The sequence below is a fragment of the Platichthys flesus genome, chromosome 15 (genome assembly GCF_949316205.1).
Source record: "Platichthys flesus chromosome 15, fPlaFle2.1, whole genome shotgun sequence".
Classification (NCBI taxonomy): domain Eukaryota; kingdom Metazoa; phylum Chordata; class Actinopteri; order Pleuronectiformes; family Pleuronectidae; genus Platichthys; species Platichthys flesus.
Window position 1 is genome coordinate 10,260,423 of NC_084959.1, and position 26,027 is coordinate 10,286,449.

Below are 26,027 nucleotides of genomic sequence, written 5' to 3' on the forward strand. Positions count from 1 at the left end.
AACCACAACAACAATATCTACTGATTTCCACGAAACTTGGTGGAAGGATGCGGAAGAACATTTTGGTTCAGAAGTATCCAGGATTTTTACTCTCTCTATTATTCACCATTTTCACCAGGGAGTAATTCCAAATCTGTTTGAAAAAAACAGGCATCTTTTTGTAACTGATACGTATGAATATGTTAAATTTGGTGCGATTTGTTTCTGTGGGAGTTCGCGTCCCACTCAATGCCATGCTATTTTTATTGTTATTGGTTTAATATATATGTTTATTCCGTTCTTTTGAACTAACTGCATTTCCTTCACTGTATTCAGTTGCATAATGAAGCATAGGTGAGCTCTACTTGATGTCGATATTAGTCCTGGGAAGTGAATCTAAAATCTTCAGAAACTATCTTTTTCGGCCTGTTTCAGTGTGAGTGGCATCACACATCTTTACTCTTGTTTCGTCACCCTGACCTCGAGATTGCGACTCTGCTCCTATGGTCCCAGTCCCAGACGACACAGCCTCACAGATCAGTAGTCTAAACGCACATTACACATATTGTTGTTCCCCCCTCGGCCATAGGACTGCCGGCTGTGCTAAAGCCTCTGACACCGCAGCGAGGCATCGGGGATCAGGACTGAAGGGTTTGAATCTCAGACTCTTGAGCCACGGGGCGACACATCTCCATTCCTGTGCTCCCTCTCTGTCTCCTCACAGTGACTGACAGCTGCACTGAGACTTCATTATTGCCATATTTTAAACCATATTCACTGTTTTCCTCAGTGGGGCAGGGGTGGTGGTGGATGGATGGATGAACGGGTGGATGGGGGTTGTGGAAGAGGAGAGCAGGAAGGGAGACAAAAGCTCCCCAGATGAAAATCCTAAATCAGTATGCCCTGCTGCTGCAGCTGAGGCCTCGGCGGGGATTGCTTTTAATTTATTCTCCTAAGCCTGGGAATCAGGCCATCAAAAGGAACCAAACTATCAGGTTTCCGACACTAAATGGCCCAACAGTGTGATGTGGCCGGCCTGGGATCCGACTTAACCCTTTCGAGGTGGCAGGAGAACGTCGGAGGCTGTAACCTTCCTTGTCCGAAACTAATTTGTGTCCTCACACTCTGAGGCTGCATGGACAGAGACGTCCAAGCTCGGTGAGGACTCGTGGACTGGAGGTGACAGAGTGGGGAGGGTGGGGAGGGTGGCACCCCCCCCTGTGTTTTGCAGAAGTTGGATATCCCCTCTTTAGCCTTGTTTAATGGTTGTGAATCATGGGATTAAGGGACACAGGCTCACGTTGGGCCGTAGGAGCACAGCCTAGCTTCCTTTTTTAGTAACCTGTTGAGATGCCAGGAATTCTCATTGGATTATTCAGCATTAGGGTTAAATCTACCGCCAACATTCAGTGCTGATGCAGGATGGAGTTTGCATGTTGTGCAGTGAGGGTGGTGTTGAACGGGTATTAAAAGACTCCCTCGGAATTATGTTGGACATCTCACATCGTCCGTCATGTCAATGATCAGCACAAAACACATGAAGTTCTATTTTGTTTTATTTTTTAGCCAGAAGCTCAAAGTTTCCCTCAGTAACTGTAGTTGTTGTGCACGGATATGGTAGAAAGTGTGACTTTTTAAACCGAAACCATTCGATGTATAAAATATGGTGTGACTGAGCAAACCCTGGCTTTTAAAGCAAGATCAAACATCTATGTTCATGCCTGTTGGTTGGTTTAGCTCATTCCACATGTTTAGTTGGCCACTTCTGGGCAGTGGAAACAAGTTATGTTGACATATCACCAACTTTGAAGGTTTGACGATCAGAGCTTCCTGGCTCTGACATTTTAAAATATATTTTTGAAGTATTTTTGCCGTTATAATGACAGGAAAGCAGACAGTTGAAATTGGTAGGAAGTAGGGAAGACGTGCAACCCTCCAAGCATAAGATAATTGGACATGAGATAATAAATATTTATTGGAGCCTCCTTAATGACATGTTATTTGCCAAACGCTAAAAATAGTTTTCCATGAACTTCATCCTTAATTCCATCAGGTGTTACTGTAGAAGTAGGTGATTTAAATCTCGGTAACAAACCTTGAATATTTATCTCTAACCCAAAATATCAGTACATTAATAAACAATAATCTAAATTACGCTTGATTAATGTTTTTTTTTTAAAGAGATGACTTATAAAGATAGTCGAGTTAAACCATGAGAAAGAAACACATGAGTGTAAAACTCAATATCAAGTCACTGAGAGTTGTTTTAAAAGTCAACATTTAGCTTCTTCAGAGCTGAGTAGATGTGGTTTGATCAGATTCAATTGACAGCAGCTTTTTTTTCCAAAGGCTATAGGCAAATAGCAACAGCTGCCATCAGACTGTGAGCTGTATATTGCTTCCATCTGACTCACTGGTTTGAAGTGGGCAGGATGTGAGAAGAGGAAAAAAAACTCTCTTGTGAAATAACCAAAAGTGTTCAAACTTTGGCCGAGAATATATACACATATATATATATATATATATATATATATATATATATATAAATATATATATATATTTCTCGTAGAACCCCATCACTTCAGAATCCGGTGGAGAACATATGTTTAAAGGAGGCTGGCATTGAAAGTAAAAAAAATATAATTGAACGTGATGGTGGTTTCGCAGAATCAGCCAAAACCAACGTTGTGTCCAGTGATACGGTTGGAAAATGCAGAAGAAAAAGCGCCAAGAACTGATTGCGTTCACATTTCAACATCTGGAAAACACAGATGCTGACAGCTTTGCATTTACTGTGGGGAAAATTCAGAAAGTTGTTGAACCTTTTTAATATTATAAATTGTTTTAAATCTGGTCCCAAGGTGAAGAGAGATGTATTTTTTATTACAACTGCAGTTTCTCCTGAAAATCTTGTGAAACGTTCTGTTTTGTTTCGAGATGAGATGAGCTTCACGCATGATGAGAACGTAAGGAAAGTGAAATATGAAACACAGAAAGTGATGAATGAATTTTTCAGCCAGAAAGTTTCACACTCTGTCCCATTCTAGCTGCGTCAGGTCGACACACGGAGCACACGGTTTTTCCAAAAATAACTGATTTGGGTCGGGTGAGGTCGGATCCTGAATTTTCTCTCGCACATGTGTAAAACCAACATTTGAGTTGTTGCAAATGCTCAAATTTCGGCCAGTAACTTTGTGCCGGACCACATGAAACACGGCTCTGACCAAATTACAATCAAAAGCAACAGTTTGACCGTCGTTGAGAAACACAAAAAGACCAACCACGCTCACAAATATACTTCACAGAGGCTTTATTTCCTTCCCAACTTAAAAAACAGTTTCACCGCGGAGGGATTAGGAGCTTTTTATGAATTTATTCTAACATGAGCAGGATAGTCTGGTGCACAGGTTTTCACAAAGCGGGGTCCCGGGGGGATTTTAGGGGTCAACTTGGGGGTTGAAGGAGATAAAAGCTGAGTCCTCCTTCCACACAAAATACAGATTCAGAGCATGTATGCGTGTATGTAGTGGAAAAATAAAAAGCAAAATGTAAATATCACAATTTGCAAGACTTTCTGTTCATACCAAAACAATAAAATATATCGATTTTTGTGCACAAAGTGCAAAGGCTATAAAATCAAGCAGTGCATCAAATTTAATTACATATGAACTAAAATAATCTCAAATATTTACTCATGGTAACTTCAAATGTTTAATAGAAAATTGTGTTTGCAATTTGGTGCAGATCCAAATGAAAATCTGGATCTGATGAATTTGAATGTGATTCTGTAAGGGGACTCTCGGACCTTGGCCAAGATTTGCCCTCTAAGTGCTATTCTTATTCATTTGATGTTTTAATGGAGAGTTGAGATACCTACATACTGTATATTCTAATAAGATAAGCTCAGTGCTCTGTTGTGTTGCGTGGGACAGATTTGTTATCCTATTGATGTTGCATTGTATTTTTGACCCATAGTGTGAGTGTTTAAGCTGCTTTGATTGGCCTCTCTTAAAAAACAGATCTATTTTTCTCACCAACGTTTATCAAGTAACAAAGACTAAATGACAAAAATAAAAGGCATCTGAGATGTTATGCTAAATCCACATGAGGAATGCTTTTGTACTGGAAGTTCATGATTGAAAAAAGCCACTCTGTTAGTTTTTAATGCCAGTTTTGTAAAGTAACGAGAGTGATAAACTTAGCCTTTTCTTCAACCCACTTAATCTACTACTACAGGTCGTTCCTACACTCACACTGGGAGAGCAAATGTCCGGGGACCAGTAGCAGTTGGACACAGGCTGTTGTTGTTATCTGGCTCGGCTCAGGTCTCACAGGCATAAAGAACCTAGTATTACTTTCTTATTACGAACACACTGGAACGCCGGACAGATCTCTGATGACCAGCGCCTTACCCCTCGTCTCCTCTCCTCCTTGATCTTCCCCCACTGTTTGCTTTACTTTATTTTCTGTTTTTCCTCCCCCCCCTCCCCCCTGTAACTTTTTCGTGCAAAGAATAAAATTTCATCTGCGCGGGCTCTGGGAAAGGCGGCCCTCGGATTGGCCCTTGCCCGTACAGATGCTTTGAATTTATGGGGCTTTTCTGCCCTGCGAGGAGAAGCGGAGAGGGATGGTGGGATGGATGATGGGATGGATGGGATGGAGGGAAGCAAAGAGAGGTGGAGGGCGGGTGTGGGGGGTGAAACCTGCCTGTATTTCCTGGGGATTAGGCGTCAGATGGGCGCCCTCAGAGGAGGTCTCAGGTCCCGGCCTCCCTGGATGGCTGGGAAACTGACCCCCCTCTGACTCCCCAGTAACCTGCCAGCATGTAGCCCCGGGCTGAGGCTGAGGCCGAGGCCGCGCCACTGTCTGATGACCAGGCGGGTTCCTGCTGCCCAGACCTGCAGCATATATACTCCACTTGAAAGTCCACTTTTGTTCTGCAGAGGACAAACTACATCTGTTGTTCTTTTTAGTTTTGGTCATTATTTGTATCAGTAATAATAACATTGTTATTACTGAAATCAGCGGGAAAGGACGATAAGAGAGTTTTTTTTGTAAAGTTGTTGGGTTATTCAAACTTATGTGTGAGAGAAAATGAAAAACAACCCACTGGATTTACTGTTTGGATGATTTCCAACATCTCAGGTGCAGTCACTTTTGGTTTTACCTCCAAAGAATGTTTCTGATTAATCTAAACCTACTACATTTGTACATTTGATCATCTGACTCCTTCATAGTGACGTTCCAACAACAACTTGGATGGGTTCAATATTAACAAGAGGAATATGTGATGGCTAAAACTAGACAACTAAAAAATAAATCGCACAAAATAAACTACTATAACCCCGACCCCTTAGATGATGATTTGCAAATATAGAAACAGCGACTTATACAAGACAATAACCACATGTAAGCTACAAGGAAAATTATTGCTTCAGTAATATACTCAGACGCAAAATAAGCCTGTGGTTTTTTTTTTGTAAATATTTGAAACTCTTTCCTCATGTCATGGATAATACTGTCTGTTCTGTATGGTCTAAAAAAACATACATTGGGCCTTTAAAGGCTGATAGTCATCAGTGTGTATTTGTCATCAAAAAGCTGCGACAATATGATGTTTCATGAAGGTTTGTTTCAACACATTTTCGATGCAGTTTACGTATCAATAGCAGTTTCCTGAGAATTCACATCAATGGTGAATGTCTATAAAATCAACTAATGTTTTGCTGATCTGTAACCGTAAGACTGAGAAGAAAATTACTCACCACAGGATACTTCCCCCATTTAGGCAACTTGAATAACTGGACTTCTATAATAAGGTAAAAATATGAATTTAATTTCAGAGCTTAATAAACAGCCTCTCTTGATTCATAGTTTTGATTTAAAGGCCTGTAGATTTAACCCAAACAGGACACTGCTTATGCCTGAGAGACCAAGTTAGTGACTCACCCGTGAACACAGTGAAGGATTTAGTAGCTTAAGAGCCAGACATTTCTCTCAGGAGCTGGTGGAGACTAAAACGGAGCAAAAAGCAGAGTGAGTATTGGACAAAATCTTGTTCTGGGATGCTGTTTCTGGTTTAATTAAGAGACGTCTGGAGTTTGAATGCTTTTGATGAAACTATGTGCTATTGAAAAAACCACAGTCCTCCCAAACTAATAGTTTAAATGTCATGTTAAGATCCATTAAGCCTTTCTCAACTTAGATCAGTCCTTAAGCCAAATGACTAGAACAGAATAGATTTCTCTTCAGAAAGTCTTTGTATTCTCGTTGTGAGACCCTTTGGGCCTCGGAGCTGCAGCAAAGAAAAAGCACACGTCAAGAGCTGGAGGCTGAGTCACGATCCTGAGGCTTTGACTGTGGCTTTCAGTCAAATCAAATACATGTAGCATGACATCCCCTCTCCATTTCTTCTGAAAAGGCATCAAATTGTGCTAAAATGGTGGAGATGGATTTCTCCTTTCATTGCACACACACACAGACAAAAACACTAACACACACATTTGCAAACACAGGTATTCTCTGAGAGATGGACACATTTCTTAAAATGAATCTTTACACTCCAAGCGCTTATTTGATTTTGAGGTTCACAGTTCCTGGCAGCATTGTGAGGGTCTGCGTGGAACAATACATGATCTCAAACTCACAAGGAACAAACAAGAATGTTTTTAAAGTTATTTTATTAGCGGAGTGTGTACAGACCTTTTGTAGAATCAATTCCTTAGAAAGCATTTTACATTTTGTTTTTTTCATAAGAAAGTTAGAACGTTGAAAAGTCCAAATGCAGCAGATCAGTCAGATTCCTTATACACGTCCGTCATTCTCAATTCAAATCCAACTCAAATCGACCAGAGTCTGAGTGAAGAGGCCTGCTGCTGCACAGAAAATGGCTGAAGAGAAAAAATCCAATTCTTGATTACAGGGTGCCACCTAGTGGCAGGTTGAGCTAAAGAGAATGAAACAGAAGCCAACAGACGAGCGAGACTCTGTACTTGCATTAAAATGAGAACATTAGTTTCATGGCTTAACAAAGACAAAACACACAACAAAAAACAATCTCTTTCACTTTTCTTCAAATCACCTGTGCCTTTTAGAATCTGTGTGCAAATTAAAATAGAAAATAAAAATCTATGTTACAGTCCAATAATTTGCTATAACAGTTCACAAATACTCCATGTATATAAACACAGATAAGAACACACAATATAAACCAAGTGCCCTGCAAAAACCTCCATTCTCTAACTTTCTATCATAGATTTCGACTGTAAATGAAAACAAATGAGTTTTCAGTTTAAAGTATAATTGATTGGTACCAGGAGTATATAATATAATGAGTATTTACATTGCAATTAGTCCATTTAGTTTTTATTTCAATTATGATTTTTTTGGAAAGTCAAGGTCTCTGCAGCACACTTAGAAAAACATGTTTTGCCCGTGGAAACAGAGGCAAAAAGAGGAATATGTGACACACAGCACAAAAACAAAACTCATTCTATAATTCGGTTTATATGAGTCTCCTGAAGACCAATGTAGAACCAACTGAATTTTTCTTTAGGCTTAACTTTTTCAGTATACAGTACCAATAACAGAGAGGTTCCAAAACGCAGATTTGACACCAGAAAATACACGTAATTAAGTGTTTTGTGTTTTTCAACTCGAGAGAAAGAGCTGTCATATCATCTTTACTGCCATCACATGCATTAACCCGTATTCATCTGACTTCTCTGGAAGCCGTGTAATTGAGGTGTAGCTACCTCATAGCATTTTTTTTTTATAATGAAAATGAAATCTTACAGTGAGCTTTCTCACTTGTTGAATCTGATTCGTGTGCCACTGTTTGTAATAAAAGACTGAAGAATGAACAGTGCACTTTTCATTTAAATGCCATGGGTGACAAGTAAATAAGAAATTTAGAACAAAATAGGAAAAATACGCACATAATGCAAAATCAAGTCCCCGGCCTTTAGAAAGATTCTTCTTTTTCTTCTTCTCTTCATATTAAACATATTACTGGTAAACACCTTCATATTTCCTCACAGGAAAAAAAAAAAAGGGGTGGTGGGGGGGTGTGGGGTGTCGAGGAGGAGGACGCTCCAGATACTTTTAGGTCGTCTCCAGTTTGGCCATTTCCTGCACATAGATCCCGATGCTCTCGCTGTCAAACAGCACAAAGTAGACGGTCTTGATGGTGGAAGACATGGTGGACACGAAGTAGCTGGAGATGGCCTTAAGGATCAGCTGGGCTGCCGTCTGCTTAGGGAAACCATTCCTGACAAAGAAGTAAAAAACACACTTAGTGAGCTGCAGTTTTAACTTGTCACTGTTATTCACTGGAATGTGACTTTGACATAATAGTTTGACTATGGACTACCGATGGCCTCCTTTGAAACGGTTTAACAGGGCCTGTTAAACCTGCTTATAAAGCACCTGTGTACCCTGCGTACTTCACAGGAAGACCTGAAAGAGATAAACGCCAATTCCCATGCAAAAGATGGAATCTATAAAACTAAATTTAGCAGGAGAATGTGTAGGACAACCCATTTGCACAATCAATTTGGTGAGAGGGGAATTGTAGAATGTATAAATTTACTATAAAAAAAAAAAATTCTATAATTGAAATGTATTATTATTAAAGGTTAAAGTTTGTCATCTTACCATGTTCAAAATCTCTGTTTATGATATGTACGCTGCAAAATAGTATTGGGTAGAAATGAATTTTGACCTGATGATGGCGCTACATGAAAAGTCATGGTCACCGAAATGATTTCAATTCATCCTGAGAAAAGCACTTCCAGGTTTAGACTAAGATAGATCGGCATCTACTAGTGATTTGCAGAATGTGTAACAGGCTGGTTGTTGATGATTGTTATTATATATTTTAACTTCATAACTACATGGTGCATCGCATGTCAGGTGAGCCTTTATCTGTGCTCATCTTTTGTTTACCTACCTTCCACTACCGATGGAGGGGAAGGCCACAGACTTGAGTTTCTTTTCATCGGCCAGAGCCAGGCAGTTCTTCACCGTTTTGTCCAGCAGCTCCTCACACTTGTCGGAGCCCCAGCCTGGACTGTTGCAGTGAATGACGTACTTCGCAGGAAGGCCGAAGCCGCCGGACATCACAGCTGAGGGACGGAGAGAAGAGAGGTTGAAGAACGGAAAGAGGAGGAAATAATGTGAGTGCAAATATAACATATATAACATATAATATAATAACATTACAGCAAAGCATGTATAATTGCATGCTTTAAAATAAGAACACGTTTAGTGTTTGTTATGAAACTAATTTGATTTGTGATGTGAACTATTATTTAGTCTAAAAAACATCAGGAAACAGTGAAAAACATCACATGGCAATTCCCCAGAATCCAAGGTGATATGATCTGATATAAGTCGGTCATATTTTATATTTTTTACAACATCACTATAAAAAAAAGAAGAAACTGGATGAGATTCATCTATCAGACCTTAAAGAGGCAGATAAACAGGAGAAATGTGGCATCACTAGTAGAATTCACCTGCAAACTACATGGTTTGTGAAATCAGTATCTTAAATATACATTTCTACGACTTGTTTCTGATGCAACAGCATCACATTGAACCGAATTGTTGTCCGACCTGGCCTGCTGCTGAATTTCCACATGTCACATGAATCTTTTACTGTAAAAAGTAACAAGTTGTGTCACAAATGAAAGCCTAAACGTTGAGTTTGAAGCCGCTCTGTGAAAAATGTATGCAGAAAATCTCCCCAAGCTTAAAATGGTTTGACCGAGGTATTACAGCGAGGTGGGCTGCAGAAGAAATCTCCAGACAGCCAGGGAGGAGAGAAAAAAAAGGAGGAACAGTGAAGACAAGAAGAGAAGACAAAAGAAAAAGAAGATGAGAACAGTCTGTTTTCTGGAGTAGAAACATTTAAGTGGAGCCCTTCATCAAACTGGCGACTGTAGACAGAGTAATTCAGCCAAAGCCCCCTGGCGCTGTGAAGTGAGAAAAGTCTCCAGACAGAGTTTATTAGTCCACCGTGAACGGAGCACTGGACTGGAGTCAAATAAGAGGACGAGCTGGTTTCCAGATGGAACACAGAGAGCATGGAGAGACTTCACACACCAGGGCGAGAGCATGGGCGCGAGCCAGGGGGGAGGAAAGGTCTGTGATGAGGATGATGATGATGATGATGATGATGATGATGATTACAGTTTAGAGGAGCGTTTGCAAAGTTCAACGTTATTTAGTGGTTTGGGTCGGTGGAACGGCTGTGTGCGGCCTATCTGGAGATCACCTGTCAATCAAACCTTTCTGTTCATGAAGTTTAAACAGCTCTTTTCTGTCAATTAAGCGTAGAAGCTTATGAATATGACCAACTTTTTCAAAAGAAAGACACCATTTCTCCATATAAAACAACTAAATCTTGCACCATCAACAAATGATTATCACTGTACATCTCAACAGTGTTGTGGTTGTAAAAATCAGTTTTAAGACGAGTAACTGCAAAAGTTTTTATGAACTCGTGATTCTGTACCAATTAGCAAAAAAAGCTGAGAAACAACTTTTTTGAATGAAATAAATCTGTCCTGTAAAGCTCTGTTCATTTTCCAACTTAACTTGCAGAGTAAAACTGCACAGAGAATTCATGTCAAACTTACTTCTGGCGAATTTCCCACCACTGATCATGGATCACAGAGTCTCACATGAAGGAAACAATGGGCGTATAGCTTTAACTGTGTTGCATCATTCATTGTTATGTGACCATTTGCTGCCTAATGAGAAGAAAAATTGACAGAGATTGAATCTTAATCAATTTAACCACAAAAGATACAAGAAGTCAATACGCCACAAGCTGATACAGAGACAGCAGATCACATCTTAAATTCTGCTTCTGCATGAATAAGTCCGGTACCTCTCTGGCCTTGAAACTTAGAAGTTTGCTCACAAAAATCCAGATGCATAAATACTTTACATCTTGGAGAACTTTTTTTTTTTTGTCCACGGCTGCATGGTCACAGTGACCGTTTGGCTGATCCAGTTCCCCAGAAAATCACAGGCAGGCTCTGCTGGCTCGGTGTTCAGTCCCGTGGTAATCTTTTTATGAGCTGCACGCAGAGACTGGGATTAGGACGGTGAGCTAACTTGGCTGGATGTGAGAGAGGGCGGCAGTGAAGGTGGAGGAAAAGGCGAGAGCGTGTGATGAATAATGACATGAGGCAGATGGAGAAAGAGTAAGAGAGGGATGAAGAGAACAAGTGGAGACAAATGGGCTGGAGCATAAAATAATCTGGGCTCAAACAATATGGCTCTCTGAAGACTAATGTCTGTAAATTTACACTCAGGTCACAGAGAAGATTACAGACCAGTACTAAATATCAGTTTCATGACAGTATCCAGGCAATGACTTCTTTACTAAATTTAATTTGTGGCATATAAGAAGCAGTTCTTGGTCCTGCAGAAGGTCAAAGATAAAGTTCAGCAACATTTAGGGTTTGATTTTAATGATCTGAGCACATGGTCCAAATCCACTGTGCAGCACTGCCAGGCACATGGTTCAGAGGGCTGGGGCTTGGTCTCTCAGGGGCTTTCACACCTTCCTTGTTTGCTCCAAAACTTCAGACTTTTCAGTTTACTTATAACCAATCCAACAGGTGTGAGCGGTGCCTTAGAGCCCGGTCCAGATCCAGCAACCAAAATTCTATCCAATAAAAAGAGGTGGTCTCATTCCAGATCAGACTGAATTTGAATTGTTTGCAGTGAGAACACTTCCAGCCTTTCAGACAAATAGTCAAAGAAGTTGAGAGAGCATTAAACAGTAGAAGAAGAAAATGATTGCTCGTCTTTGCCTCCAACGATATAATGTCTGTTGTTACAATGGCAGTCCCAGAATGCATCTGACCACACCAAATTGTTTAGACCAACATGTCATTGGTGCATTGTATTTGCTATTTAAATAACTTGGACAGTGAACAGGAAGATCTGAACTGTGTCACTCTGAAACAAAGGCATTTGCATTGGGCTCTGAGCTACTTTGCACTAGATGCAAGATAAAGCTTTAGAATTCTGAACAATATTGAATGAATTGTGTGAAATCTTTGTGTTTGCAACCAAATGGAGGATTGCTTCATGTGCTGGATTTACTGTATGTGCAATCAGTTGGTGTGTGTGTGTGTGTATTTGAGAAGAGAGTTACTGACATCACTGTCAGAGGAGCTGGTTGTGGTGCCTGAGTGAATCAATACGGACTCTCCAGCCCCTTCAGTGGTGACCTTGGAGGAAAGTCAGTGTTGCCGACTGAAAAAAGCTTCTGAACATGGTATATTTTTTTCAAGTGGATTCGAAAGTTTATAAGACAAGCAGAAACCAATATGTCAAGTTTCTACGCTTGTTATAAAACAAAGTTTCAAACCACTGACCCTGTTTCATCATTTCAGATTTAAGAAAAAAAAAAAAAACTTTCTGGAACAAATGATATTTTGCAACATAAACAGATTCACACCCAGTACAAGGTCTTCACCATCTAAATATGTTCTAACAGCAGGTAGATTTCACCCACACCCAGAAACTTAAAGTCTCACAAACCTGTTCCTCGTCTGTCGTACAAATACGTAGCACGACACGTCATTGTGAGTTTAGATTTAGAACAAATTTTGTCAAAATCAGGCCTATTGTTTCTTTAGCTAAAGCCAAACCTACATACGCTAGAAGATTTACCTGTTCAATATGGGGCCTGGTGACATAAGGATATAATCTGCTTGAATATTATAATGTATAAATTAAGGCCTGCGACGATTAACAATAAATTGGTATTTTGTTGATTGACAAATGGTTTCAGTGTTATGCCAGGCAAAAATGCCAAATAATTGCAGGGTTCAGCTTCTCAAATGTTGGGTTTGATGCTTTATTTGATATAAGACTAACATTTTTATATTATGAACAATTTGACGTTGCAGCCCTAAAAGGTCATTATAGCAGAGCCATACCGAAATAAAGGTCAATTTATAACCAGATTCCAAACCAGAACTTCAAGAAAAGTTTGTATAAAAATATCTTTGCCACCCTCTTTGCTGGTTTTGTCTGCTTTGTGCACTCACCCCCAGCCACCTCCAGATTGCCATTTTTCTTCTTCAGCTCCTGCACAGCTTCAGTAAACTCCTTCCCTCCCTTCTTCTCCAGAGCACAGCCTGTGGGTGGAGACACGACTGAGGTGAAAACATCCTCATGTATCACTGACAGACAGACAGATGCACAGCAGGGAAAAAGCAGAGGTGATGTCATGCACACAAACAGACAGAAAGACATGTCTGTCAGACATGGAGACGGACAGACAGGTAGCCAGGCAGACAACAATGCTGTCAATCATCTCATCTGGCCGTCTCCATGTCTGGCAAAGAGTCAGACATGGAGACGGACAGACAGGTAGCCAGGCAGACAACAATGCTGTCAATCATCTCATCTGGCCTCTCTCTCAGTTTCTGAGCTCCACACCTCTCGTGCAACACGTTGAGATTCTGTTCTTGTATTTGTGAAACTCAGGAAACGTCTCATAAAGTGCTGTTATTTTCCAAATGACTCATTGTGAGTTAGTTTAATGAATGTATTAAAGCAACACTCTCTAATTACTTCCCTATGTCCTCACATACCAGTTTGTTAACAGTGGACTCTGGGTATTTTCTCCCAGTCTCAAATTAGAGAACATAGAGTAAAGAGGAGAGGATGGTGTAGAGCTTGGTTTAGATGATATAAAACCTCTGTTCACCTCTGTTGCTCACACATTTCAAGTATATCAGTCCAGGAATCAATTTAGGTGAATGGTGTTTTACGAGACCCCTGGGGAAGCTAATTAGTTTCTTTCCTCCTTATTTTGATAGAAGCTGTTCCATGTGAGTCAGTCACTCTACTTGAAATTTCCTCAGAGCTAAAGAGAGAAGCCACAAAGGAAACTAAAGAGGAGAGAGGTGATTCAAGTCCACCAGAGCCACAGGAATGAATGCTCAGGCTGACATATAATTCGAAAAACAGGCAGGTGAGAAAAACATGATAAAGTTAATGTCAGCCTCTTAAAGAAAAGTTAGAGGTTAAAGTTCCACGATCAAGCAGAAGTTCAACAGCTCATTCTATAGTAATTAATGGTTTGATGTGCAAATCTTCATTAATCTGTTCATTTGAATGACCAGTGAGCCCCCAGGAGCTTGGATAGGATCAAACCCTTTCTGGAGTTTCTAAGCAGCTGGACTAGCAACACAGTCAAGGGGACGGAGGTCACAGGACATGAATTGAGTCCCAGATTGTCCACATTTCAGTTAAGTGTGTAAAAGGCCCAACAAGCAGCAGCTCAGGGTTATGATGACAGAAATAAACAGCTGGTCGTATAGATTACATGAAGCAATCAGCCACTGCTCTGCGTAGATTCTATTTCTCCTTCTGCACCTTCTTTTTGACAAATAGTGCTGGATATTGAATGATCATTAATGATTTGTTTTTAAGCTAAAGCACCAGTGTGTTGTCACTGGGTAGAGTACAACAGCAACACATGGGCCACCCATGTTTCAGGGCTTTATCTCTGCTCATAGACATATTACGGGCTGAAGATGTGGTTTATGTGTGTATGGCGACAAATGAGCTGCAGTCTGGTTAATGCATTTGGGAAAGTTGTAATGAAGCTAATGCATGACAGGCATTTTCACGAACCAGGATTACTGGATTAGTGTAATTTGGTGATCGGACCATAGACTAATTATAAAGATGAATGACAAGACGGGTCATAAAACGCACCTCCTCCATGTAAGTGGATTGGACATGGTCAGTTCTGGGAAATTTGATTTGAATTAGTTATTGGATGCTATAAAAGAAGATATGATTTACAGCTGAGACTGGCTCACTGATCGTGCATGTGTAACAGTAGAACCTAGATACCGTGACTACAGACCACGATCCCTAGTTAGCAAACTTTGGCTCATAACGATATACGTCGCACATATCTATGATATTTTTGCCCCATTTTTGTATAGCAGGAGGAAGTGGAGACGTGTCATCCAACTTCATATACAGTCTATGGATCAGACCGAAACCTCAAATAATGCTGAAAACTGTTTTTGGTCCTCCACCATTCAATAATGTGGTAAGCTGTCATATTAAAATGATTCTTTTCACAATGTTTACATTTTTCTTGCGCAGGTAAGGTTAATAGAAAGCACAGCAGAGCTATTTGGCTGCAGACTTTCAAATGTTGGAAAATTGTGTTTCCCAGAAGCACCAGCCTGCATAAATAAAACATTCCCTGCCTGCACGCTTCAAAGCTCTGCAAGTTCATTCTCACTGTGATACAGAATTATTCTTTCAGTCAATGTTTCAGCAAATCAAATAATTACATCAGTGAAACATTTACAATAGGAACATAAGGGCACTGGGTTGTGGATTAAAAAGTTGTCTTACGAGCAGAGCTCAGGATAAATAACCTCCTACACTGCAGAATAACAACTGTGCTGCTGCTGTTTGTCCAGAGACTGAGATGAAGACTATCTGGAAAAATGCAGAAAGAAAGAAAAGGAGAGAGAGACAGAGAGACAGAGAGAGCAGGCAGGCAGTCATGGTCTCGGTGGTGTCAATAGTTCCTTTACCTACTTCACCACCTGTATAGATGGAGGAGTTGGTCGGGTGAACGACAGCGTCGCTATCCACGATGGAAATGTCGGCTTGGACAACTTGCAACTACAGACAACAACGACGACAAACAACAGGCAAACAACACAGTGGTAAAAACACAGTGAGTGATCTGGAGCAAAACGATGGGAGAGACAGTAAGGAAACAAAAAGAAGGAAGAAGAAAAGACCACTGTGGACACGGTGGGTCACGTTATATCAACAGGAAGCAGGATTCACATTTAGTCAGATTCACTTAAAAAACTGACTAAATTAGCCTAAATGTGTTCATACTTAAACATGCACACGCATCTAGATGCAAGAGCGTATTCTAAAATATTCAAGTTACATTTTTGTAGTTTTAACCTGATGACATAAAAAACGTAAATAGTTTTAATCAGTTTTCTGACTAATTGTGTAGTCCTGATTTCTTGGCTCATTCATCTGAGCATAAGTCGTCACAGTCCAGCGAACAACCTCACAGCCAGGCGGCAGCAACGTGCAGCAGATTTTCTTCTGTAAATTGGAGGCGTTTCTCAGTTCAAGAAATGTTTCTGAAATTAGTGATTATTAAGAATTCCAAAGGCCTGGCAGCCGTCTGAAAGGAGGACGACCTGGAATGAACGGCAGCACATCAACACACAGAAGAGCAAGCAGAACCCCCACACACAGGAGCTCAGGTAAAAACCCTTGAATATCCCAATTATTCTGTATTTAACTTACTGGTTTCCAGTGATAAGTAGAAAAGGGAATATAGGAAATCAGTCTCTCTGCTCTTTACTTCAAGCCAAACAGCTGAGTTAATTACTTGAGGCTAGAGGGGATCGAAGATAAGACCCTTGTCTTGTATCCACACTGTGAACAACACAAACATCGCGTTTGTTTACTTCCTGCGGAGCTGACTAATACTGCACAAAGAATAACTTTGTAGAATAGCAACTTGACTGAAACCTATTCAGAGTATAATGACTGAATGAGTTGCTTTAGAAAGACAGTATCAAAGTTGTCTGGCTGCATTAAACCTAAGATATATTTTTTCACCATCTGGAGCAAAGTGGTTTAACATGATTTTCATCAGTTTACTTCAATGTTAACTGATGAAAATCTTTTAGACCAGGGGTCTTCAACGTTTTTCAGGCCAAGGACCCCCAAATGGTGGAAAGATGGAGCGGGGACCCCTATTATATATATATATTGTATAAAATTGTGATTTATATTAAACTGGGCCTAGTGCCATGTATACACATAGCTACCCTGTTATTGTGCATTCAGTACTAAGCTAGTACTTCAAATATTACACAGGTTCATATGTTCATGTTTTTAATTTAAACATATGCAAGGTATAGGGTGGCCATGCCACTGCCATTTATAAAGATATACATCTTGCCTACAACACTGAGCTATTAAAGTAATTCACAGATTAATGTTTTTATTTTAAACATGCATGTAGAAGAGACAGTGAATCCTCAAGCCATCTGTGGATGGCACACATACTCCCACATCAGTGAGATGTCGGATCCTGATGGATAGCAAACAACTTATCTAACCGTGGACGGATGGATGTTGTCAGGCAGAGGGTCAAATCAGCCTCACAATATGTTGGATGCATGTTAATGTGTATTTAAAGACATTTAAATCTGTGGGAAAAAAATTGGCTCGAAAATAAATAAAAAATTATAACAAATTAAAAATATTGTCTAATCAACCAAAGAATTTGCGACCCCCCTGCAGTACCTCTGCGGACCCCCTAGGGGTCGCGGACCCCCTGTTGAAGACCTCTAGTTTAGACTACAAAATGATGCAGCTTATAATGGAGTAAAATAAGTAAATGGTCTGTTAGCAGCAAACATAGAAACTGCCTTCTGCCAAAGAAAAATACAGTGAAACAAGAATGATCAGTCCATCTAAGTAAACAATAAAATACTGACAAATAAAGCCATAAAATATTGTAACAGCCTGCTTTTTTTCCCAAGTGGATTTTTGTGATAAGTTGTCCACAGTGTGAATGAAGAAATCTGGAGGAGAGTGTTTCTTCTAACCAGACAACTAGCCTGAAAGGTTATTTTGGGAATTGTTCTTTAATTCCCGGAGGATTTCACAGTTGTGAAGTTTTGGAGATTCAAGGATTTTTAATACCGAACCCCTTCTAGGGCCAGAGAGGGTGTGGGGTTGGGTGTTAGGATTTGGGGGAAGCTCACCTAGATCATCTTTAAGTTCAAGCTCAGCATTGGTGGGATTGATGACCCCCTCCACGTCAAAGCCAGCCAAGTTGCTGACCTCGCTGTGGATAAGGTTGAGCTGCGGAGCGGGAGGCGCGAGGGGTGGAGTGAGGATGGGACATGCCGGGGGAGGAGGGAGAGCGAGAGGGAAGGAAGCAAAGCCATTAAAACCCAGATTCACACCGCAGATTTAAAAAAAAGGGACACCTTGACTTTTTGATGAATAAAAAAACTGGACCAAATGTATATGAAAGCCTCAAATTTTATATAGCACTACTGCAGGCTTGGCTCGGTGCGATTTTTGTACATGTTCATATTTATTTTACAGCTTTTAGTTTTAGTGTTGTGGAGTTCAAAAGGAGTGACGAAAAGGATATACTGTTACACATTCACTAATCCTGCTATAAAATATGAGCCATCTGGTTGAAACCCAATTATCTTCATTGGTAGCCTGAACTTCTGCTCTGTTTAACAAGCTCAAAATCCCAGTAACCAAAGTCCTGAGGTGCCAAAGCAAAGCTGTTGTTTCCAAGAGTTATCTGTTAAATAACCCTGCAATGTGAAACTAAAGAGAAAACTCTTTTTTTGTTTATTTTTGACCCGCACCAACCCACAGTTTACATTTTGAGGCTGGTTGTTTAACTGAGGTTGAGGCAGGAATCGTAACAGTTTTCAACATCTGTCTGTAGACTTGGCAAAGATAAAATATCCATAAATATAAAAGAAAAAAAGTCAAGGTATCCCTGTTAATATTAAGAATTTAACTACATCCTGTTAGCACAAAGGATCATTAGTCGTACAAGATATTTTCTCCAAAAGGATTTACAGTCAAGATTTGATTATAAAGACCAAGATCATCCCAGAGAAATGTTGTGACAAGGAATGTAATGATGACAGAGAAGCGTGAAACCGAATAATACACCAAGGGAAATGCTTGAGCAGGAAAAGTGCAGGTGAAATAAATTAATTCTACAATAGGCAAAGAAACATACTTTCTATTCATGCGTTTATTTTCTTAATCAGTGGGACGTGAACTGCATTTTTGATTAATCACCATCATTTTACTAATGATAAGGTTGAATAATGAAAGCAGGCAAACACTGCTGCTGCTCACGTCTATGCTCACTTTCAATTACTGCAGGTTTTGTTTCAAATCATCTGATGTTTCCCAATGTTTCTAATTAATGCAACATCAGGTTGCATTAATTACTAATAAATAAAATATCAGAATCAATATATGCATGGTACAGCAAAGTGTGCAATTCCATCAGCAGAAGTTGAAATCAACCCTGAGCTGAAATACTGAGATAGATAAAAAGTTTCTATAGATTAAGATCCTGTGTGTCCATATCTTAATCCTGTCTTGTTCCACACAAAACCATCCTTCTATTCTCAAGTTGTGCTAACCAACCCACAAGCTTTTGCAAGATTATGGGTTTGAGCACAGACAGAGCATGAATAATACATCTTTATCACACAGATAAAAAAATTAAATAAGTCATGGTTGCTACTATTGCAGTTAGTGCAGTGAAGCATTAAAAGCCCTTATGAAGTTAGGAAGCACATTTAAGTATTTAACATTAAACCTATTTATTTCTGAGAAAAACCAAGTGATTAATGGAGAAAACATTTTCATGTAATCTTTGATCTCTTTCTTTTATCAATCTGGATAAGTTGTGAAGAGGAAGTGTTGACAATAGACGGATTAAAAACATGTGGATGTATTATCGTTTGATGTCTTCACAGCCCTTGTTTTATTTATTTTCTGTCAGATTCTTAAAGACGTAAACAATAAACACTGATCTTATTCAACAATTAAATTTGTGGATAATATAGAGTGTGCACGACAGAAAAGGCAAATATCTGTGGTAGGGCTGCTCGATTATGGAAAAAATCATAATCACGATTATTTTAGACAATATCAAAATCACGATTATTTAAACGATTATTTATATGTGCCCTTATTCTGAAGTCTATGCTTTATTTTTGTTATCACTATCGGTTCTGGTAAACACAGAGGACGGCTGCATGTCTTATTCCTCCGTGAAACCAGGATATCGGTGCCCGGTTATTCAACCCCTTAATGATGGCAACCCTAACACTCTCTGACCGACTGACCGGTGCGGAGAAATGCGGGTCCGGTCTGACCGGTCTGAACAGCCAGGTGGGAGCGCTTGAGAATAGCGGTGCGCGACGTGGCCGCTACATGGTGTGCTGCTGCCCTCCCTGCTTTTCCACTCGCGCAGTTTTTTTCACCGCCGATCACCACATACAACTCGCCTCCTTCACTTTACCTCTGCTTGAGAGTGAGAGCCAGTCAGCTGGGCCGCTGAATGCTTTGGGGGAAGGACTGAATTCCGCATGCGCGTCTCTTTCGAAAAAATGCCAAATATTCGTTTCAACTCGATTATAGTAGTTTGGAGATTGTTTGACCCCATAATCGTAATCACTATTAAATTTCGATTACTCAAGCAGCCCTAATCTGTGGATTTGTCCCTTTGACTTTTTTAATATGTTGTCTTGTATTTAACCAACTGAAGAGAATCACAATCAGTTAACAGCCAATATATGAAAAGTCTTATTTTAGCCTGACATTAATTCATATCTTCGCCTCAACCCAAACAAAGTTCATTCAACACAAACTAAACTGTAGTTTGAAATATAATCTGCATCAACCTCTTTGGAGTTAGCATTTAACTAAGTTGACAGAAAACTGACCTTTTGTCCCAGGAAGAGGCTCTTGGTGGAGAGCACGGTGAAGCTGTCGCCTGGAGAGCCCTCTGTGGTGCTGTCTGCAGACGCTGCCTTGCTCACCTCGCCCGGCTTCTGAGGACGACACAAGGACACCAAGTGAGACTTAATTTCTCTCTATATCAATTTGTCCTTCTTTTGTCCCCCTCTCCATGGAGAGCTCTTGGGTTATGATCAGCCAATTAATTGTTTCTTGTGAAAAATCGGAAACTTGCAGACAACAGCCCCAGATCGAAGCCAAATAGGAAATCTATTGACAGTTGCCAATCGATGTGTGTGAACTCTTCAAAGACATGATTTGGGAGGTTAGCTGACACAAAGCCTCTTTGGAGGCTAAACATCTAAACATTTCAGCAACTACTACTAGATACAATACAGATACAAGATACAAGATACATTTATTGGTCCCACACACATGCACAGACACACGGCATGCAAATGGGGGGAAATTTGTTCTCTGCTTTTGACACATCGGGTGAACACAAGAGGACACACAGAGCAGTGGGCAGCCATGCACGGCGCCCAGGGAGCAAACATAACATAGTCTGGGGTTTCCCCTGGTGAAAGATGGTTTAGTGTGTGTGACCCTTTCCCCATTCAGTCGTCTAGTGTGAACTCACAATGATCACAAGAGTCCTGATCACAAATCATGTAGTGTGAACTGACACAACTTTGAAAGTCATGTTAACTCATGGAATAAGCAGCCAATGAAATATCTCAGATTTAACACACAACACTTTTCGACTTCCTGAGTTGACCATCAACATAATTCAGTGTTAAGTGTTTACTGTTCACATGAAGCCCTACCTTAGCTTTTCTTCCTCCCTTTTTCCCACTTGGTTTCTTAGCAGCTGATTTCTTGACAGCCTTGGGTTTCTTCTCAGGAGCGGGGGAAACAGGAGTCTCAAGTTTGCCCTTTGCTCCTCTCTTCTTGGCCAGCAGCTCTGGATGGATGTTGGGCAGGACTCCTCCTGCTGCAATGGTCACACCTTTCAGCAACTGAAACAAAACGACAAAACAGACAACTTGAAATCACTTGGTGCACTGGTAGGAAACAGCCTGAATATGTGCTGTTTACACTGGTTTTTACTAATATTCTTCTGTAAATGGTAGACAGAATGGAAACAACACTGGTGTTTTTAAAGTCAAGTGAGCAGAACTGACCTGGTTGAGCTCCTCATCATTGGCAATGGCCAGCAGGATGTGGCGTGGCGTGACCCTACCCTTCTTGTTGTCTCTGGCTGCATTTCCTGCCAACTCCAGGATCTCAGCTACATGACCAAACACGAATCATCAGAGGAGTTCATCAATAATTAATGAAGAGCAAGAGTAGTTTAGAAAAGCATGTCTCCGAACATTTACTTGAAAGTGATTAATAATGAAAAAGTGACGTTCAGTTAGTCCTTATGAATGTAACTGTAAATGTATCTGTCATTCCAAGATTTGGAAAAAATGGTAGTGGACATTTCTAACATTACCTCCCCATTCTCTCCTCTTCAAAGATAAAACTCACCAGTAAGATACTCCAGTACAGCAGCCAGGTAGACTGGCGCTCCCACCCCTATGCGATATTTCGGCAGGCCCCTCTTTATGTAACGCAGCATGCGGCCCACAGGGAATATGACCCCTGCCTTAGTGGACCGCGACGTCTTGGTCGACTTCTTCTTTGCTCCTCGGCTGGACATGATGCTGTGACGGCCACCAGTGTCAGGCTCTGCAAGGACACATTAACAAGGGAACATTGACTAATCGGAATAGTACTTTTGTTCCTATGGTGAAAAAAAATACTTAACTCACTATTAAGGACTTAGAGAAAAAAAAAAAGGGAAATTGCCTCAGTGAGATTCTTCTCTTGCGAAAGAGCTCCTCCACGGGAAGTGATGAATCAAAACAAAAGTGTAAAATCAACAAACCATGAACCAAAACACAGATAAACCAAGAAATGGTACAGAGGGATGGTATTTTCCAGTCACAGGATGCAAGTCACTTAATCGTTTGAGTATATAACCACTAACACATTTGTATTGCATTATTATGCCTGAATAAAAACACTGATAGGTTATATTCCCATGACATGTGCTTTATTTTCTAACTGTAAGATGACAATACATTTTCAAACAATCTTTAGTTTTTGAAGGTACCTTAAAACTGAAACAGCCTGTTTTAAACCCAGCTCCACACCCATGTTACACTTAATAAAATCATTACCGTCAGCATACAGCATATGGAAATATATGACGTAATTTGTTAATTTTAACTTTATTAATCATAAATGTATATGGTTAGTTCTCAACTTTTATAACCTTAATGACAACTAAATCCCTTGATGAATGAATACCACTTTTAAATGTTACTTTAACAGATTTAAATATGCTCTAATACACACTTTGGCTTAGATATCAGCTTTTATGTCCCTGGTTAATATCTATCAGTGTAAATCAAGGTTCTGGTGACTGGGTCCTTCCTCCTGCTTCAGTCAGAGATTTCTCTATTGACTCATAAATGAAAATTGCCTGTATAACCTCTGGTGACAGCAATAAATTCCTTCAGAGAAATAAGCCACAAGGCATGATAGACCAACACGTGTGATCAAACATATGGCTGTGTGTTATTGTCAAATATTATATCAAGTTAAAAGTTTTCATGTCAGCTGATATCAATAATTATCATATCAAATATAAAGACAATGACAGACACTCAATAAACAGTGTGTTCATAGCAGGGATTCATTGGCACGTTGGTGGATAATTAAACCAACATGAGGTTTTTATTGTGTTGTGTTGAGATGACCCTGAGGCCAAAGTGAAGGCTCCATGTAATCCAAGGATTATACTTATTATAATATTATTTTAATATTATAATCTATGTAAATAAGAGCTAGCGTTCTTTCCCACAGGTACTTTGCTAGTGACATTTTGCATGAATGGAAAATAAATGGTTATTCATCTAAATTAAATATGCATAGGATTATAGTTATAGGGGTTAAACTATAATAATAAATATGATGCTCCAAATGAATCATGTGCCATTTAATCATGTCATTTAAATGGTATTTTTATATTAAAGCAGCTGCAGATATCAATTAGCCTTGTGTTGCTGACCCAGTCAAACACACACAGGCCAGATACACACATCAACACAACGTCAAACACAAACGGAGCCAGTTTAATATGAACACAAACACATCGTGTCCTCTGGAACATCTGCAGCCGCACTCCGCCGCTCCTGCCCGGCAAGGTGCAGGTGGGCTCCGCCGCACCGACACACCGGACATTTGGTTCCGCTGATAGGGCAGCGATTTCCGCATGTTAACGACCCGCCGGACGCCTCGCACCGGCGGCTGTGTTAGAACCACACATCCGGAGACTCGACCTACGATATAAACCGAGCTGCCCGACAACATGAGGGCATTTTCCCGTTAAGGTCAGCGGGGCTTTCGGGTCTAAACACGCCCTCCTCCCCTCCCTGTTTGTCGAATCCAGCAGCGGCAGCAGACTCGGTCTCTATCGGCCTTTAAGCTGGAGAAACGCGACATGGCAGCGGGCACGGCTCGGTTCGGTGAACGCGGACCGGCTACACCGACGAGAGGCGGCCGACCTCGGTGTGACAAACCCCCCCTTCCCGTGATATACTTACAGAAACAGGGCTCAGCGGGGAATGTCTCTCCGCTCGTCCGGGAACTGGGCAGTGTCCTCGACTCCCACAATCCACAGCGAATCCACCGAAATATCGCAGCGAGCCAGCAGCGCTGCCCGCGGAGCGACGAGAGCTGAGGATCCGCGCGGAGCTGATCTTTAACCCTTTCCACCGTGACTCGGTCCGGGAGAGCACGTGGTGCGGCCGCTGGCAGACTGTTCCCAGACCAGATCGATGGAAACCATCACAGACCAGCTTCGCCGCATTGGTTTTAATCACAGAATATTCACCAAAACCAGGAAGCTCACAACAGGGGCGACAATACTAAATCAGGGTACCCTTTCCCCAAACCCCCAAACTGATTTAAGGGGGAGCACACAAACTTGTATCTAAATATATATTTAGGAAGCTTCTTAATTCATGTACAGATACAAATGATAGGAACAATGGAGTCCCTTCAGAGTTGGAAATTTCCACTTGTTTTTTATTTCGCACAGAAATATGAAATGATAATTGGGTTCATTCACGTAGGTTGAAATCAGTGAAAACATCCGAGCTCGGTCAGGTTCGGACACAAAAAACAAGCTGACCGTTAGGATGGGTTGGGCTCGGTTAGTTTTCTCTCTGGGTATCGGGTTGAGACAGAAAATGACAGTATACTATACAAAGTGCTTTAAAAAATCTATGAAATGATTGTAAACATTCGTCCCCAAAGGTCTTTTTGGGGTCACCAAAAGATGCTCGGGGGCACCACCGCTACTTAACCTGCCAGACACGTGCCCAAGTCTGGTCATTGAATAGCTGACCCAAGCTGGTTTGTTTTTAATTCAATTCAAACGAGATAGAGAGCAAAGATCATAAGAGTCATTGGCCGACTGTTTTGGCCAATTGTTCTCAGAACTGTTGTCAATAGCTGCATATTCTGAAACAGTGGTAGGAGTTAGTCTCATGCTTTATCAGCTCAGATCCAGAGGTCAACAGGATTTAATCCGTTTGTCATATTGTGACTTAGATTGATTTACATGTCTCCTTTGCAGCTGGACCAGTCCAATCTGAACCTGGCAGCAGTGGTACCACTTTGCAGGAAGCATAGAATGGGTTCAAACAGTGAGCCCAAGTGGACCCAATCAGATTCTCAGGCCTGCAGTGTGAACGTAGCTACATTGTCTGGGTTTTTCTCTCCCATTCAGTCAGTTACAGTGATAACCAAGTGTAAATGTGCTTGAAAGTGGACCCATGTAAGAAATTCAACACCGCCTCAATCTTATTTCTTCAAATCAAAACTTCCTAACTTCCTGGTTTAGTGTTTCTCCTTCTGAAAAGTATATTTGCTGCTGACACATTCAGTGCTTTACTGACTTCTGTGTTTGCAGAGACGCTTAGAGAAGCACACATTTTAGCAGCAACATCAACCAATGCTCTGTTCTGTTTAAGTCTGCAGCTTAATGGAGTGAAGCCTTATTACTCACACATGTGGCTGCCATTCGCACTGTGATGTGTCGAAATAACTTCTATGAGATGAAGGAAGTAATGCTACAAGCAGTTTTCTTGACCTTCTGCACTCAAGTACTGTTGCGCAAGTACTGATAAAATTGGAATAAAGGGTAGTAGATGTTGTGTTCCACTAGGAAACTGAATAGGAGAATCTGAAGAAGCAAATCTGTGGTGGAATATGTTCAGGCAAGCAAAGAGTGAGCTCGACAGACAAAGTACACTAAACTTATAATCATTCATTTCTCAAGACCTTTTAACTACTGAAAGCATCACTATCTTTTGTAATTATTGTAAATCTTCTATTTTGTAAATTCATATCAG

General features: G+C 40.6%; 1 protein-coding gene across 5 annotated transcripts; it reads right to left on the bottom strand.

Moving 5' to 3' along the window:
- Positions 1 to 6,642: 6,642 nt before the first annotated feature.
- LOC133969606 (core histone macro-H2A.1) lies at positions 6,643 to 24,395 on the bottom strand. 5 transcript variants are annotated; one of them, XM_062406199.1, is made up of 9 exons: positions 24,213 to 24,390; positions 22,090 to 22,290; positions 21,741 to 21,847; positions 21,384 to 21,575; positions 20,544 to 20,648; positions 17,805 to 17,904; positions 13,059 to 13,148; positions 8,930 to 9,104; positions 6,643 to 8,248 (listed from the first exon to the last, which is right to left on the bottom strand). In XM_062406199.1, exons 2-9 carry the CDS (start codon positions 22,259 to 22,261, stop codon positions 8,083 to 8,085), a joined length of 1,107 nt encoding a protein of 368 aa, XP_062262183.1. In that variant the 5' UTR covers positions 22,262 to 22,290; positions 24,213 to 24,390; the 3' UTR covers positions 6,643 to 8,082. The 5 variants fall into 5 exon arrangements, with proteins under 5 accessions (XP_062262183.1, XP_062262182.1, XP_062262185.1 ...); XM_062406198.1 differs by having other exon boundaries at positions 20,544 to 20,651; positions 24,213 to 24,385; XM_062406201.1 differs by lacking the exon at positions 17,805 to 17,904 and adding an exon at positions 15,585 to 15,675 and having other exon boundaries at positions 24,213 to 24,382.
- Positions 24,396 to 26,027: the final 1,632 nt, after the last annotated feature.

Coding starts and splice junctions, on each gene's coding strand:
- LOC133969606 (XM_062406198.1), bottom strand. CDS start 22,261: ATGTCCAGCCGAGGAGCAAAGAAGAAGTCGACCAAGACGTCGCGGTCC. Junction 21,576..21,740: donor ATGATGAGGAGCTCAACCAG/GTCAGTTCTGCT, acceptor GTTTTGTTTCAG/TTGCTGAAAGGTGTGACCAT. Junction 9,105..13,058: donor CAATCTGGAGGTGGCTGGGG/GTGAGTGCACAA, acceptor TCCGTCCCTCAG/CTGTGATGTCCGGCGGCTTC.